This window comes from Mesocricetus auratus, unplaced genomic scaffold (genome assembly GCF_017639785.1).
Source record: "Mesocricetus auratus isolate SY011 unplaced genomic scaffold, BCM_Maur_2.0 Super-Scaffold_100019, whole genome shotgun sequence".
In the NCBI taxonomy this organism is placed as follows: domain Eukaryota; kingdom Metazoa; phylum Chordata; class Mammalia; order Rodentia; family Cricetidae; genus Mesocricetus; species Mesocricetus auratus.
In genome coordinates this window covers 15,586,545-15,604,531 of record NW_024429200.1, presented here as the reverse complement: position 1 = coordinate 15,604,531, position 17,987 = coordinate 15,586,545, and the positions used below count along the sequence as shown (strand labels likewise).

The 17,987-nt window shown below is 37.2% G+C and overlaps 1 protein-coding gene across 2 annotated transcripts in view; it reads right to left on the bottom strand.

The window, feature by feature from the left end:
• Positions 1–17,987, bottom strand: part of Pot1 (protection of telomeres 1) — a 58,521-nt gene that overhangs the window by 22,531 nt on the left and 18,003 nt on the right. For both annotated transcript variants that reach the window (XM_013119075.3, XM_021231829.2), the window contains exons 4-6: positions 9,003–9,133; positions 6,665–6,955; positions 3,170–3,325 (exon numbers count right to left, since the gene is read on the bottom strand). In XM_013119075.3, coding sequence (XP_012974529.1) covers positions 3,170–3,325; positions 6,665–6,955; positions 9,003–9,133 — 578 coding nt within the window. The remainder of the gene's footprint in view (positions 1–3,169; positions 3,326–6,664; positions 6,956–9,002; positions 9,134–17,987) is intronic.

Below are 17,987 nucleotides of genomic sequence, written 5' to 3'. Positions count from 1 at the left end.
GAAATGGTGTGCTATCTATTTTCTTAATTATGTGTGCTCATGTCACCCTCTAGTGGACAATATAGAGGACACAGTAAAATTAAAACTGCTGAATACCCATTCCCAGCATTCTTGTTCTCTCTAACCTAGAAAGTACGTTTTAATTCTCATTGCGCTGAGCTCCTTTGCATTGTGATATTTCGGATTTAGGGAAGAGAAGAAGGACAGGTGGAGAGAGCATGCCTAGGGGAATGGAAGAGAATCCAAATAATCAAATGGTCAAAGTAGATTATGGAGCTGAGTAAAAGTGTACATCCTTTCTACTTACTAAAGAGTCCTCCTTCCTGTGTATTACAAAAGCAACTTCAATGATTCAATGGCAAATCAATCACTGTAGACAGCATCTTTAGAGAAATCTCCTGAAAGCCTATCTTTAAAAGTGTTTTTCATCAACTACTGGTGCCGACATACACACACACATTTATCAAGGATAAGAAAGTGTTGTCACTACCTCTGGCCCTGCCCATCACATAGTTTATTGATCTAGGTCAGCTAAGATAATTGTAGCACAATATCTGAGTAGAAGAGTTTTCTTCTCAAGGATATTTGTTTAAATAAAGGGAACTTCACTAAATTACAGATTAATTTCTGTGTTTTCTCTACTTATAAATAGGCTGAAATGATCTACCACAAAGAACATTTCCTTTCATCTTTTATTAGACCTGAAAACAGACATTGGGGATTTAACTTCTGAATGTCTCACTTTCTCATATAAAATGGAATGAAGCCAGCATTTCCCTCCTGGGGTAATATCCAAATCAGCATGAGTACCTTGCAAATGCTACTCTGGGTATTGCTATTCATGCTAATGTTATCTGCTATAGGAGACTTCCAAAAACTACGGATAAAAATGAAGGAAAACTGTCCTTTACCATTTGTGAGTCTAAATTCAGTAAGAACCACCAAGTTTCCCTAGACAGTAAATAAGGACCGACAATACACAAGAACCCATCCAAATTACTATGCACACTAGAGGTGGTATAATACTTTCTCAAAGCAATATGCACAAAGTTAAGTCTACACTGTATCAAAACAATTCAGAAAGTTTCACGAGAATCAGTTAGAGAGCTGGAACCAGGGCTCGATCCTTAGTCATGTGTCCACTCCAGAGAACTACTGTGACTTCACCTGGAACAGACCTTGAGGTCAGTGCCTAATGCGCCCTGGGCAAACAGTGACGTGAGATGAGTCTGAACCTCATCCTGTACTTTCGCACAAGGAACAGAGACTTCTTGCTGGCTGTCTTGAACCTGGCCTGGTGGCGCATGGAACAGGAGCTGCAGAATAGCAGGAGCGGGAGCTAGAGCAGCTGCTGCAGGATCTGCTCCCAGATTCTCAGATTCTGCTCCAGCAGACACTAATAACTAAACCTCTTATTTTTGGAAAAATAAAAAGAAAACATGGAGATTCTAAAGAAAATATACTACATAAAGATTTTTATTTACTGAATGTAAAATTTTTGTTTGTATAATGCCTTGAAAACTTTATTAAAAGAAAATATTTTGCATCATATATGTTGTGTATGAAGAAAAGTCACATATTTCCACTCTTTCTAGCCAAGTTACATCTAAGTGGACTTTGCAAGTGAAAACCAGTATTAGTAGCATATACATGTTGACAATGCTACCCATTTAAATAAAATAATTTGTCATTATTATTTTGGTAAAGATAAATATTGCTTTAGTGATGGCTTTCTGATGATTAAAACTATATTATTCTTATTCCTCATTAAAGTTGAAATTTCTTTTAAAAAGTTTCTGAAAATTTTATGCATTTCTGTTTGTTTAAAAGTAACATTCTGCACATCATAAATCTTTACTATTTCTAGCTGTAGAAAAAAACAAAACAACCTCCAAATACATGAGAATTCCTCTTTGGAGTTGTTGATCAGGGTTCTCTGAGAGACTTCTAAAACACTGGCTATTGCTATTGTCCCCCAGAGGCTAAGGGCACCATGCTGAAGACTCCATTACTTTGGACACAGGACCCAGGAAACCTGAGGTGGATCTGATCTGAAAGCCCCCTCCATGAGGCATCACGAAAGTTTCCAAAGGAAGAAGCAGCCAACAGACCTATCCAGCTGTGATGCCCATGAACAACAACAATGACCAACATGGCATGATAACAGTATGGTTACAATCGTGGAAAGTATACCTTGGTGGTACCCAACAACTCTCTAAACAAAAGGGAAATTATGTCTGGTACTGTGAACCTAGTCAATTACCTGGGATTAGTGAAGTCATGGATCTTGGAGGAGAACCTACAACTGACACTTTACTAAACCAACATATGCTCTAACTACTTTCTAAAAATTTATTCTTAGACACATGCACATAGAAAACTGTAGTTCTCAACCTTCACCGAAGAAAATTTCTCTTTAAAACAAGGACCATCACAGAAGACCACAACCAATCAAGATGCAGAAATGTAGGGCTTAGACCAGTGTATCTACTTACAACATAACTGCATCTAAAACTCAGGGAATATTTCAGAACAGAGGGAAAGAAGATTGTCTAAGAGCCACAAATACAGGAAGTTTGTTATGAGATTGTACCTGCTAGAAATAGCAGAGAAGCTAAACCTATTAAGTCCTACCAACAGGGCTTGCTAAACATGATATGAACAAGGATGACACCAATAGACATGTTAATGAAAGAGGGGAGAGCTCACAAGGCCCGAACCCCAAACACCCCAGACAAAGAACTACAGACAACTGAAGAGTGTCTTCCTAGGGAAGAGCACACCAATTGGTTGTCTAATACCAAATGGCCAGGCCTGAAAACACATATACAAGTAATATTTATAAGGACTAAACAGATACTGTTTACTTTTTTAGGAAACACAAACACATAGATAATCAAGGGATGGGAAGTACATGGTAGGGAGGAAGGAGAGGGGAATAAAAGAGGGATAGTAATGTAATTGTATTCTCAAAAGTAATTTAAAATGTATGTATATATAAAACATATTCAGAGGTTTAAAATTAATTTGGACACATGTTTTATAACTTAAAACTTGAAGACAAATCTGGTTAATTTCAGACACCAAATATCACCAACAAACAATATATGTACAAAAATTACAAAACCAGAAAGAAAAACAAAAATAGCATCTTTCTACTCAACATCACCTTCAGGGATTTTGCCACTTGAACATGGTTATCATAGACTAGAATGTCTATCACCAGACTCTGGAGCCGTAGAATGTGACTTAAATCACCTTCAAAACTAAGATCTTGTATGGATACTCTCCAAGAGGGAAACACCGTCCTTGTCCCGTCCCATACCTGTCGTGGGACAATAAAGAAAAGCTTAATGATCTTTATACAAAAACACTAAGGCAAACCTAAAAATGAATTGATGCATGCTGCTCAGTATCTTTCATACTTTTAAATGTGCTATGTATCCTTCTGGGACTGAGAAAAGGCTAAATATGAACTATATGCAGAAAAATGTAAAAAGATTTAAAAATGAAAAGTTGCTGTATGATACGAAACCAAATATTAACTAGCTGTAGCCTTTGCCTTTTTTTCCAATTGTGTGCTCAAACACCTCCCCTTCTTCACCCACCCACCTCTCCTTCTCTTTATCTCCCCACTACAGTCCTCAGTTCTGGGTATATGTAACTTCTGGTTACTACAGAAAACAAAGATATGAGACAAAATCAAAACATTAATTCAACAAGATTATGCCTGTTTCAAACTGAGTATCAAGATACTAGCATAAGCTTAAGGAAATCTATACTTACAAGAATTTCTCGGCATCTACATCAGATGAACAGAATAATAGGGAAAAGTGAAAGAATGGTTTGTTTAAAGATTGCTGAGGGCTAGAGATACGCTCAACGATACCATTCCATCCTTGAAGAAGCCATTAGTTTGGTTTTCAGCACCCATGTCAATTATCTTTCAATTTCCTGTAACTCCATCTTTAGGGGATCTAAGACACATTTCTGGACTTTCTAGGCACCTGCATAGCTGTGTATACACTACATAGACACATGTATTAAAAAGTAAAATGCATTCCTAAAAATGATTTATTTAATTACGGCTTAAATGCAAACCACAGTTAAATGGTGCTGCCACAGCCGAGACTCATCTGGGAGGAAGGTGTCCATTGAAGACCTGTCTGATTCAGTGTGTGCACGTCTGCAAGGGACTTGTTGTTAACTGTTCATTGATGCAGGAAGGCCCAGTTTACTGTGAGCAGCATCATTCTCAGGCAGGTGGTCCTGAACCACATAAGAACACTAACTGTGCATAAGCTGGTCTACAAGCGAGCAAACGAAGTGTCCTTTGTGACTTCTGCCACACTTCCTCAACTGCGCATGAGTTCCACATCTAGAAATAATGTGGGTGGAACGGGACACTTTCAAGTTCTTGCTTGAATACCTATCCTGACTTCCATCTGGACTGTAATCTGGAGGTATAAGCCAAATAACTCTTCCCTTCCCTAAGTTGATTTTGGTCAAAGTGTCTTATCAAAGCAACAGAAATGATACTAGAACACATGGCTATTGAGAAAATCTGAAATGGGTATATCATGATTATTAAAAAGGAACCAAGATTACATTGTGCTCAGGTTGAAAAAGAAAGTATTATGTTGCATACTAATAAGCATAATTTAAAAAGAATGACTATTTTACTGCTTTTAATATTTAATTAAAAGTTATTTCTGATACATGAGAAAATCAACATCAGAAAAAAATGAATTATAATTCTATTCCTTCAAAGTTGCTAACAGTAAAACATTGCTCTATATACTTCTCAGAATATTTTTGCTAATACAGGAACATCTTTAATATATGTTAGGATCTAGTACTAGCAGACTATTATTAAAGTTTATTTCAACAGGTTTATGTCTACAATTTCGCTAAACAGTCATAAAGCATTCTACCACAAAGAGTTCAAACAATCAATTACTATATTTTTTTCCTTCCAGGTTTTGATTGTGTATAAGGTAAACTATTATTTCAAGTATACTTTTTCATGCATTTAAAATTATTTCAATAAAGGAAATTCATAAAAATAAATGGATAAATGATTTGCAAAGGCTTTTGGGACATATATCAAGCTATCCTCAAAAAAAGCCTCATTAATTTTCTTACATTTATTTCTCAGTGTTGAACATTAAAATAAGTTTCTTGACCTTATTCAGCCCTGCTAACATTCAAGCCTAGAATGGGAGGAGCTGACTAGGTTTCATACCTGAGACGCTACTGGCCATTAATAGCTTCTGGCGTCAGAAGAATCATGTTTCTTGGGGAGTGTGCAACTGGTAGAGTGGCCATGCTCTGGGTAATGGACATATGGGCAGCACTAAGTGGAGTTAGTGAGGAAGGAAAGAATATGAAGGCAGGAGTGGGATGCTTTGTGGGAATAACTGAGGGGAAGATAAAGGAGGAAATAGGCATTGGACAGGATCACATTTCACAGTATACATTTATGAAACTCTCAAAAGAATAAATTTTAACAGACAACAAAGTAAGCCCTTTCTCCAAGGCCGACTTTTCTGAAATCAGATTATCTAATAAAAAAGGCAATAGGCAAACATGTGTTCTTTAGATAGAAAACCACAGTTTTGACTCTATCTGCTACACAGTGGGCAGGCTTTATCTCAGAACTGTAGTTTTGTTTCTATCATCTTAACAGTCAATAAATGCTATCTGCAAAGAGCCAGCTTCTCTTTGTTCCTGGTAATATTCAACAGTTATGTGTTAAGGGTGTCACATTGGCCAGGGAACATAAATTACTCATCTAGGATTCTTTCTAACCCTAGATGATATTACATTTCTTTGGTTTAGTTAGGCTTTACTTGACTTAACTTTCCTTAAAATAAAAATTTACTTTCTAAGCTCTATGTTTACATAAAGCTACTACTTTCAACCCCAACAACTTGGTATTTTACCCAGTGATTTCTATTTCCAGTGTTCTTTAAGCTGTGCCAGCAATAACAGTAATGTTAAGCCCTGTCTTAGCTAAGTACTAAGGCATTCCATTTCTTGTCTGATTATTCCAAATAGACAAGCACAGGATCTTGGCCGAAACAGTGCTGCTAAGAAAACCTTCTATATTGGTCAAGCAAGGAAAATAATTAAGTAACTACCATCCCCAGGTTATTCATGGCATAGGAATAAATGAAGATTGTATAGCATTTATGTGACTATTTTTTTCTATGTGACTTAAAAACAAAACAAACATAATAACAAACATTTCAAAGTTACTTATGCCTATTTTCATGAACCAGGCAGTGAAAGACATGGGAACATAACTTAAGAGCAATATACCCAGAAAGTAAAAGGGTGACAATATAATTGACTTTCACAAAGCAACAGAAATATCCACACAGAAGTGTCACTAAAGACAACAGAATTCATTTATTATTAAAATAAATGAATGTCATATTGTTTCTAGAATTCTTATTGATAAATGCTATTTTTTCTCTGGAGGGAAAGCACAGAAAAATGCAGGAACAGAATTAAGTAAAGTGTGTGTGGGTGTGCTTCAATAACAATACATTAAATTTAACAGTATAAAATGGAGTCTACACACAGTTTCAGAATGCTGCAGACTCCCTCTTGACAGTTATATGGCACTAAAGCATGATGTCAAATATTTAAATTATACCTTTAGAAGAAATGCTGTTCCATCCACTTCTGCTTTTCCCAGGAGCTGACAAGTGAGGTCATAGTACTGCATGGGTTGAACATCACACAGCTGCACTAGAGTTGAAGAGGCTGAAATGTGTGTGGATGCCCAAACCCGCAAGGCTTCTACCATTTTTTCATCTTGAGCAGTGAAGCTAAACAGTTTGCTTGAAGTACGCGCTGTGACAGGAGTCCCTAAAGTTCCTTCAAAGGTCAGAGATGCAAACCCAGAGCTGTTGATTCCCTGAAGCTCATTTTTATAGACTTGGATCTAAGAAAGTGAGACAAGGTGGGAAACAAAACAGCTTACTGTGGTGCTTTGAGTAAGAATGGCTCCATAGGTTCAGATGTTTGAATGCTGAGTCACCAGGGAGGAGAACTCTGATAGGATTAGAAGGATTAGGAGGTGTGGCCTATTGGAGGAAGTGTGTCACTGGAGGTGGGCTTTGAAGTTTCAAAAGCCCATGCCAGACCCAGGGTCTCCTCCCTCCCTCCCTCCCTCCCTCCCTCCCTCCCTCCCTCCCTCCCTCCCTCCCTCCCTCCCTCCCTCTCTCTCTCTCTCCCCCTCCCTTCCCCACCCCCTCTCTCTTCAGGATATGGAGCTCTAAGCTACTTCTCCAGTACCATGCCTGCTGTGTCTGAGGTCAAGACCCCCCCACAATCATGAAAATGGACTAAACCTCTGAAACTATAAGCAAGCCACAAATGCTTTTTTAAAAATAACAGTTGCCATGGTCATTGTGTCTCTTCACAAATAAAGAACTGTGACTAAGACACTTAAGGATAAAAAACTCAGGAACCAAGGAATTGGAAATGACAAATTTTTCTGGTATACATAAAAGTAATTCTTATTTATCATTGAAGTAGTTCACAAACAATACAATCAACTCAACTATGCTATGTCAAGACACATAACTATGCAAACTTTAAAACACTAAAATTTTTGGGGTTTTTTGACAGGGTTTATCTGTGTAGCTTTGTAGACCAGGCTGGCCCCAAATTCAGAAATCTGCTTGCCTCTGCTTCCCAAGAGCTGGAATTAAAGGCATGTGCCACTACCACCTGGCTGAAATTTGTAATTTTTAAAAAGCAGTATTATCCAAATTCTAAGTTTTTATTATGCACAGTTTTCACAAGGGTAAAGTATTATGGACAGTCATCTATGTGATTTAGTCAAATGCTGAACGCATGAATATGTAAAGTAATGAATACACTGGATGATAAGGCATCTTTATGACTGAGCATCTGAACCATGCTGTGAGGCCTTTTACTGTGTAAGCCTGTGGACTTTTATAAATATACAAATACCAAATATGTAGTCTTAATATTTTCTTCAAGAACTGATTTGTCCCCCCTTGAAATCTCTAGAAATACCTTATGTCTGACAATAAAATAATTATTTCATATTCTGATTGCCTTATAAGATTTTTTCTTATACTTTTCCAATTTGCTTTTGTAATCATATTCAAAGTACATTTTTTGTAGGTAGCACATATTTGATTCTTGATATTATTTGAGATTATAGTTTTCTGGTAGTAAGAGTACAGATTCATTCTCTATATAAACATTATGGCTATGGTTCTATGTTCTCCTACTCTTCCAGAGGGATTTGATGGAGACATCCCATTTAGGACTGAGTGTTCCGAGGTCTCTCACTCTTTGCACATTGTCCAGCTGTGGGTCTCTGCTACTGCAGGAGAAAGCTTCTCTGAAGATGGCTGAGGAGGAAACTCTCATGATGACTGAGGAAAATCTATGAGTATAGCAGAACACTAGTATTTGGCTTTCTTTTAGGTACCAGGGATGGAATCTATCTCATGGAATGGCCTTAAATTATCAGGCATCAGTTAAGTTCATTTAGCTGAGTTGAGTTTCAGTATTCCCTTCCTCAGCTTACCAGGACTACATAACTCAGCACTTTAGGAGTTTGAAGCCAGTCAGAGTACCATAGGTAGGTACCCAGTCTTAAATAAAATTAAATTAATTAAAAAGAAATTAGAAGGATGTATCCTATCCCTTCCACAGGCTACATGGAAACTTGACAATATCAACCATATTCAGAAAAGACAGGACGAACTGGAACCAGTTAAAATCACGGATTTCAGTGTACATCTAGGGAAACAGGATGGAACTTTTATTTAAATGAGGAGGTGTACAGCTACTAATTGAAGCCAGATACTATTTACATTTCTTAGCTCTTGAAATGCTTAATGTCACTTTTAAACAAGCCAGTCATATTAATTAGTACTAACTATGATTAATGAACAATACAGACTTCTTGTCTAATAAATGCAGGTTGTAGAAAGTATGAATTATACCTTCAGCCTGTGAAAGCGAACAATGTCTCCAACTTTATAAATGATTGGAAGGGCTTCGTAGTTTCCACTAAAGAGCATGCATGTTAACTTCACATTTGTCTGGTCCACAATTGTTACTACTGAGCAATAATCTAGGAAACAAAAAAGTATTTAACAAAAAGTTAAATTATTCTAAATTAAAGTATTTTAAAGCAGTTGATAAAATAAGAATATGCTTCTTTAAAAATACCAAACAAAATTTACCATTCTCTATTATTAAAAATTGAATTATCTTATTTTGTAATTAATTAATTATTATTTTTTTGTTAGTTTCTTCAAGACAGGGTTTCTCTGTATTGCTTTGGAGGTTATCCTGGACTCGCTCTGTAGACCAGGCTGGCCTCAAACTCACAGAGATTCACCTGCCTCTGCCTCCATCAATGCCCGACTAAAAATTATATTATTTTAAATTAAAGTATCTAAAGCATTTGATAAAATAACAATATGCTTATTTAAAAATACAAAACAAATTTTATGATTCTCTATTATTTTCTACAAAAAAAAAACCCAATACCACTGCCAAATTAATTTAAGGAAGTGTTCCATGAAAACCTGAAGACATACAGGGAACAAAATAAAACATTCTACATTATTTTTCTGGGGCTGTGGAAATTAACAACTTTCACCTAATACGAGAAAGGCTCTGGGAGAGAGGGAGAAAGGGAGAGAGAGAGAGAGAGAGAGAGAGAGAGAGAGAGAGAGAGAGAGAGAGAGAGAGAGAGACCAAGAATATGGATGCAGAAAATATAAAGTCAGATCTGTATTGTACAGTCACATGATCTGACAGTTTACAAACCCAGCCTGTCCAGTTTCTCAGGAAAATGGGAATCAATCTACCTCAAGACCCAGCAATTCCACTCTTAGGCATATACCCAAAGGATGCACATTCATACAACAAGGACATCTCTTCAGCTATGTTCATAGCAGCATTATTTGTAACAGCCAGAACCTGGAAGCAATCTAGATGCTTTCGAAGAATGGATAAGTAAAATGTGATACATTTACCACATTACTCAGTGGTAAAAAAACAATAACATCCTGAAATTCACAGGCAAATGGATGGAATTACAAGAAACGATCTTGAGTGAGGTAACCCAGACATGGAGAGACAAACATGCTGTGTACTCCCTTATAAGTGAATATCAGACATAGAGCAAAGGATTATCAACCTACAATCCACAACCCCAGAGAAGCAAGGGAACCAGGAGAACCAGAAGAGAGACATACATGGTCCTCTGAGAAGGGGAAAGGGACAAGATCTCCTGAGTAAATTGGGAGGGGGGGAGAGAGAAGAAGGGGGGAGAAAGACATAAGGGATCAGGAAGGTCAAGTTGGGGGGAGAACAGAGAAGGAGAGCAAGGAAAGAGATACTTTGATAGAAGGAGCCATTATGGGGGTTACAAGAAATCTGGCACTAGGGAAATGTCCAGGAATCCACAAGGATGACCCCAACTAAGAATCTAAGCAACAGCAGAGAGGCTACCTTAATGCCCTTCACCTAAAATGAGATTGATGACTACCTTAAATGCTATCATAGAGCCTTCATCCAGAGGCTGATGGAAGCAGAAGCAGACACCCACAGCTAAGCACTGACTCGAACTCCTGGAATCCAGATGTAGAGAGGGAGGAGTGATGAGCAAAGGGTGTGGATCACGCTGGGGAAACTGAGCAAGTGGGAGTTCACAGACTACAGACAGCTAGGGAACCTGCATAAGACCTAAGTAGGCCCCCTGAATGTGGGTATCAGTTGGGGGGCTTGGGCAGTCTATGGTGCTGCTTGAAATGGAACCAGCATTTGTCCCTAGTGCATTTTGTAGCCCATTCCCTATGGAGGGATACTCTTTCAGACTAGATAAAATCATACCAAGATAATCATACCATGTACAAATAAAGACAATGACTATATATATTGTTTGATTATGAATGCTCTCCATATGCTCAGATATTTGAATGCTTCGTCATTTGGGAGTGGTGGTACTTAAAAGATTAGGAGGTGTGGGTTTGATGAGGGAAGTATGTCAGAGCTGGGCTTTGTCAAATAGTTCTCCCTTCCTGCTTCCTACTGATCTAGATGTACAACACTCATTTACCTCTCTAGCACCATGCCTGTCTGGATACAATCATGCTTCCTGTCATGGCTATAATGGACTAAAACTCTAAAACTGCAAGTGAGAACTAATTAAATGTTTCCTTTATAGAGTTCTTGTGGTCATGGTATCTCTACACAGCAAAAGAATATTGACTAAGACATATATATTCTTGGTCCCCTTCAGTTTTGTAATTGACCTACCTAGGTAGCAAGTATAATATTGAACAGATATGAACAGAGCAAACAGTCTTTTTCTTGGTTTTAGTCGAAGTATTTGGAATTTCTTCCCATTTAACTTAATGCTGTATGTGGGCTTTCGGTAAACTGCCTTTCTTATGTTTAGGTTAGGTCCCTTATATCACTAATCTCTCCAAAATTTTTATCAGGAAGGGATGTTGGGTTTTGTCAAAGGATTTTTCTGCATATAATGAGACAATCATAGAGTTTTTGTCTATCAGTTTATAAGGTGGATTACATTTATTGATTTATATATGTTGAACTATCCCTACTTGATCATATCCAATTTTTTTTGATGTTTCTTGGACACGGGCTTTTAAGTATTTTACTGAGTTTCTTACAATTATGTTCATGAGGGAATTTGATCTGTAATTCTTTGTTGGGACTTGCTGTGGCCTTGTGTCTATTTTGTAGAATAATCTGAGGAGCATCAGCATTAATTCTTCTTTGAAAGTCTGGTAGAAGTGGGCCCTAAAACCATCTGGCCCTGGAATGTTTTTGGGTATAGGAGATTTTAATGATTGCTTCTATTTCATTAGGGGTTATGGGTCCATTGAAATGATTTTTAACTTTAGTACATGGTATATATCACAAAAATTATAAATTTCTGTTACATTTTTCCATTTGGCAGAGTACAGGTTTTTAAAATATATGTCTCAATTTCTTTAGTGTCTGTTGTTAATACCACCCCTGTCATCTTCAGTCTTTTGTATTTGTATGCTCTCTTTGTTCAGTTAATTTGACTAAAGGTTTCTATTGGTTTTTCTAAAAGAACCAACTTTCTGCTTCCTTGATTCTCTGTGGTGGTTTTTATTACCTGGTTTATATTCTGTTGGTTTTGGACCCAAGTTTAATTATTTCTTGCTGTCTACTGCTTTTGGGTGTTCTTCCTTTTCCATGTTTTGTATTTTGCTTCTGTTCTACAGCTTCACAGTGTGTAGTTCACTAACATAAGATTTCTCCAACATTTTTATGTAAGCACTTAACCCAGTGGTTCTCAACCTGTGGGTTGTGACCCCTTGGAAGTCAAATGATCCTTTTCCTGGGGTAACATCCAATATCCTGCATATCTGGTACTTAGAATTCATAACTGCAGAAAATTACATTTATGAACTAGTAAGGAAATAATTTTATGGATGGGGGTAACCAACATACAAGAAATTGTATTAAAGTGTTACAGTATAAGGAAGGTTGTCAACCACTGTCTATGTGCTTGCCTACATTGTGTCCCCTAAGTTTGGAGATGTTTTCTTTTCATTTTCAATCAATTTTAAAATGTTTTACATTTCTTTTTGTATCTTTACATATTTTTCATTTAGTAGTGTCTTGTTCAGCTTCCCTGTGTTTGTAAGTTTTCTGTTATTGATATACAGCTTTTATTTGTACTGGTCTCATAGGAATGCAAAATGTTATTTCAATTTTCTTCTATCTATACATACTTGCTTTGCATTCAAATATCAGGTTAGTTTTGGAGAGAGTTTCATGAGCTGATGGAAATGGTTATTCTTTTGTGTCTAAGATAAAAGTTCTATAAATATCTGTCAGGTCCATTTGGTTTGTGATACGATTTAGCTCCAACATTTTTCTGTTTGGTTTTTGGCTGGATGATCTGTGTATTAGCAAGAGTGAGTTACTGAAGTCACTCACTACCACTGTGTGAGGGTTAGTATGTGATTTCAGTTGTAGTAGTGTTTTTTTTTTTTATGAACTTGGGTGCTTTTGTGTTTGGTCCATATTACAACTGCAATATCCTCTTGGTGGATTTTTCCCTTTGATGAATATATATTGTGTTTTCCTCTTTCTTCTGATTAATTTTGCTCTGTAGACTATTTTGCCAGATATTAAAGCGGCTACACTGGTTTGCTTCTTGGGTTCTTTAGCTAGAAACATCTTTTGGCATCCACTGACTCTAGGATGATATGTATCCTTGATGTTAAGGTGTTTCTTGCATTCAGCAGAAAGGTGGATCCTGTTTTCTAACCTAATCTGCTATTATCTGTCTTTTTATTGTGGAAGTGAGACCACTGATGTTGAGTTATCAATGAGCAGTATATGTTGATTTCTGTTATTTTGCTGTTGTGCTGTGAGTCAAACTCTCCCACACCTACTCACTGGTCTGAGATTGTTCATTTCTTGTTTTCAAGTTGAAATTTTCCTTCTAGTGTCTTCTGTATAGCTGGATGCTTAATTTTTGTGTTAATAGTATAGTGTCTTTCTCAATTAGTGTTTGAAAGTTTTGCTGGATATAGAAGTCTGGGCTGGCATCTATAGTGTCTTAGTTTGTGAAACATTCATCCAGGCCCTTCTGGCTTTTATAGACACCACTGAAAAGCTAAGAGTTAATCTAATAGGTCTGTCTTTAAATGTTACTTAGTCCTTTTCCCTTACAAATATATATATACATATACATACATACATACATACATACATACGTATTAGATTTAACATTGTCTTTGACCAAGGATTCCATTTCTTCTAACTGCAATGCCAGAGATTCTCTATTTCATCTTTTGTATTCTGTTGGTGAAACTTGCCTCTGAGGTTTAATTTGGCACACTAATTTTTCATTTTCAATTTTACCTCAGTTTGGATTTTTGTTAATGATTCAATTTCCATTTTCTCATCTTGAACTGTTTTCTTCATTTCATTCCAATGTTTGTGTTTTCAAAGATTTCATTAATGGATTTATTCACATTCTCTTTAAGGTTCTTGAACAATACATAAAGGCTAATTTTTTTTTTTTGTCTTTTGCTTCAGCTATTATGCAATACTTAGGGTATAGTGCAGTAGGGCTGCTGAACTGTCCCGTGCTTTATGCTTCTAACTATCTGGTATGATTAGTATCATCTGAGATAATTATAATTCTAGGTACTGATTATCTGGTCTTGCCTTTGTTGAGTGGTTTTTCCATTCCTTGGTTTTTGTTGTCCTCTCTGGATCTTAGAAGAATACAGTGGCAGTGGGTTGCATGGTATGGAGTGCTGAGTCTCTGAAAGCTGCTGCTACTGGGGGTCCCAGCCAGAACTTCCCCCTAGGTGCTGGGAGCTGACACCTAAGAGTAGAGATGGGATAGAAGAGGGGTCCAGAGAGGTCCACAGGAGGGAGGATATCTGGGTCAGTGTAGAGAATCTGTGAAGTCCACAGGGAATGGAGGAAGAGAGGGAAGACAGGCTAATACAGGTCCGGTAGAGGCCTGGGATTGAGTTGAGGGATATCTAAGTGTCAGGGAGACTATCTGTTTGCTACAAGTCCTATAAACAGATGGCTACACAAGTTGAAACAGGTTGAATCTAGCAGTCCCACATTTGGCAAAGAGACCTGAAACCGCTACATGTGTGTGCCTCATCTAAATGAGTATCTTCACAGAGCACAGCATGTACTGTGTAGCTTCTCCACCAGCATGCTAATTTCTTGTTCCCACCTGTCACATGGTGTGCAGTGTGTCTTCTATAACCACAACTACCTGTGACTTTTAGTCAGTGTGAAGATAAAAGGATCCATGTGCTTAAACACTCTACAGACATGATTTTGTAATTATACATAGGAAGGCCAGAAAGAGGAAGGAAAAATTCTTTGCATAAAGCAAGAGATCTCTTGAAAGCAAAACATCTTTATACATACATATTGATAAGTAATAACTCACAGGCATATAAAATGGTCTTAATTCTGAAATCGTGATAGGAGTATGATTCGATGCACTCCATACAGCCTTACATAAAACATCTTTCCTTCAATAGTTTATGTAAGTCTGTCTGAAATTTAAATTTCTTTAAGAATGTACTCTACCATCCTTCAATGTCTAAAATTCCATTATGGTGGTCAGTATTTAATATTTTAGCAGTGATAATAGCATAGTTTTGTTTAACAGTATTCCAGTGAACTTTCAAAAAGTAGTATTTAAGTTCACCTAATACTTTCTCTCCTCATTTAATGAGAACACTAAATAAGGACCGAATGGCACCTCATCCCCAATGTTTAAATTTTCCTTATGCTAGATTATATCCTGGAAATCAAGGTCCCAGTGCTCACGGAAGGGCTACTTTATGTCAGTACTTGCTACCATGCTACATTTATATCTCTGCACAGGCAACTACTCATCACGACAAAAGACAAAACTAATGATGTGTCTGACATTTACCTAAATAAATGGGAGCTGACATTTCAGTTTGGCACACAGAAACAGAAACCTGAAAAGGGAATTAAATTAAGCACTCACAGTTTTAGAGAAGTGACAAAAACAAGATTGCTTGTTTACAAACTTGAGACCAGTTAAACTCTGAAAAATCAGACAGCAGAAAAGGCACTGTTACTGCTTTTAGTTTGTACAGAGTCACACTAATTATCAGGGTAAACTAGATGCTGGTAAACAGATTTAGAGAATTAAATAAAAACTAGTAAAATATAAAATACACAACTGACAATATTCCAAAATATAGAAGTTGAGCATTTGCTACTTCTCAGATCTGAAAACAAATTATTCATGTTAAGCAATGGATCTTATAACCAGGGCTCCACCTGAACAAAAGCCTGTATTACTTAATGATTAACATCATTAAGGGTTCATTATATACAAGGAAGCAGACTAAGCAATATATAGATACATATAAAATCACAGAGAGTATTGCTTCTAACTTTGAAACAAAGCAATCCAAATTCCTAAGCAGGCTAGGTAAGGTGTCTAAGCCATAGCACCATGTAGGTAGGTAGGTGATGAAGCTGAGAGGCACACTTAGCCTCTCTATCTCATATCTCTATGGAGCATGCTTTTAGAAACATAATAACCCTAAGGAGAGAAAAGATTAAAACAGAGAGGGAGGCTTCAAAGCTTTTTTAGCTAGATACATTATGCTGCATGTCAATGGTGATGTAGTATTACAGAAATAGGAAATACAGTAAACTCACTGGAGAAGAATATGAAGTTTTACCTATAAATTTAGAATCAAGAATATCATTATAACTCTATTTACTCATTCTTATGAAACTAAACACTGTAATAGTTATGATTCATAAGCTAATATATCAAAAAAGAGAATCAGCAAAGGGGTGTGTCTCATGAGGCATCTGAAAAACGTGAAATTCTACAGGAAATAAAAAGAAGATGTAGTTTATTAAGTACAAGGTTACTTATCCAGGACTTGATAGATGTGATGAGTGGTAAGAGGAAGAAAGTGTTGGCTTCATGGTCCACAGGAAAGACGTGGCCTATTGCTTGCTTATTACCTTTCCATAGCATTCAACTTAGTTGTCCCACATACTGCTTTCATAGTCAGCAGCTTACACAATGTTAATTAAACTATATGTCTTATGAAAAGATGAACAGGTACAAATCTAATTCTTCTACACAGAAGAACAGGAACACCAATCAATTCCTAGATGTGAGAGTTAAGGATGACAAAGCATTCATTACAAGGTTTTATAGATAAGAGGATGGTAGATGAGTTTCTAATTTGACTACCGCAGTTGTGTGAAGATGCCTGATGTGTTACTAAAATAAGCTACACACACATACATGGCATATTATGGTCTAAGAGAATGCAGTGAATATTTTTCTGGGTGGTGACTGCATGCAGAAGACCCCTGAGGAACACCAGAGTTCAAGAAACAGATACTTTTTGGGGAGAAAACAGAGACTGGATATTAGATTGAACATTGTCTTCTCAGGTCATAGAATTTATAAAACTAAAGTTCTTACCTACAACAAGCACATGGCAATTCTAAAATTTCTTCCTTTCTGAAACCTGGGAAAGACACTGAAAATCACTGTTGTTACACTCAATTTTCTTATATGACAAATAGGTTAATAAAGGTATACAAAGAGGAGGGCTTGTCACATGGTAGTGATGCACACCTCTAATCCCAGCACCTGGGGTGGGGAGGAGGCAGAGGCAGGTGGATCTCTGTGAGTGCAAGGCCAGCATGGTCTACAGAGTGAGTTCCAGCACAGGCTCCAAAGCTATACATAGAAACACTGTCTTGACAAACAATAAACAAACAAAAAAAAACCAAATATCAACATTCCATGGGCAGTGCATAATGGTGCATGGTGCACACCTTTAATCTTAGCATTGGGGAGGCAAGAGAAGGAAGATCTCTGTGATTTCAAACCCAGTCTGATCTACATACTGATTTCTAGGACAGCTAGAGCTGCATAGTCAGACTCTGTATTGAAGAATAACAAACAGAAAAAAAGGTATTCAAAGGATTGCTGTGACAAGCAGAATAGACTACATGAACGAGACATGCTTAAGTGCTACATGAGTAATGACAGAGAGACAGCTCAGTGGAAAGAGAGCATACTGTTCTTCCAGAGTACCACAGTTCAATGCCTGGCACCCAAGTCACACGGTTCATAGTGGCCTATAACTACAGATCTGACACCCACGCCAGTGTGTGGCCTTTGGGGACAAAGGCACTTACATGGACATATCAACACATATACACGTGATTAAAAAGAAATAATAAGATATTTAAAAGGGCGCTGAAGAGATGGCTCGCTGCTTTGGGTTTGGTTCCTAGCACCCACAAATACCCATTTATCGTTCCAACTCCATGGGATCTGACACCTTTTCCTGACTTCAGAGACCACCAGGCAGACAACTGTTGCACAGATATATATGCAG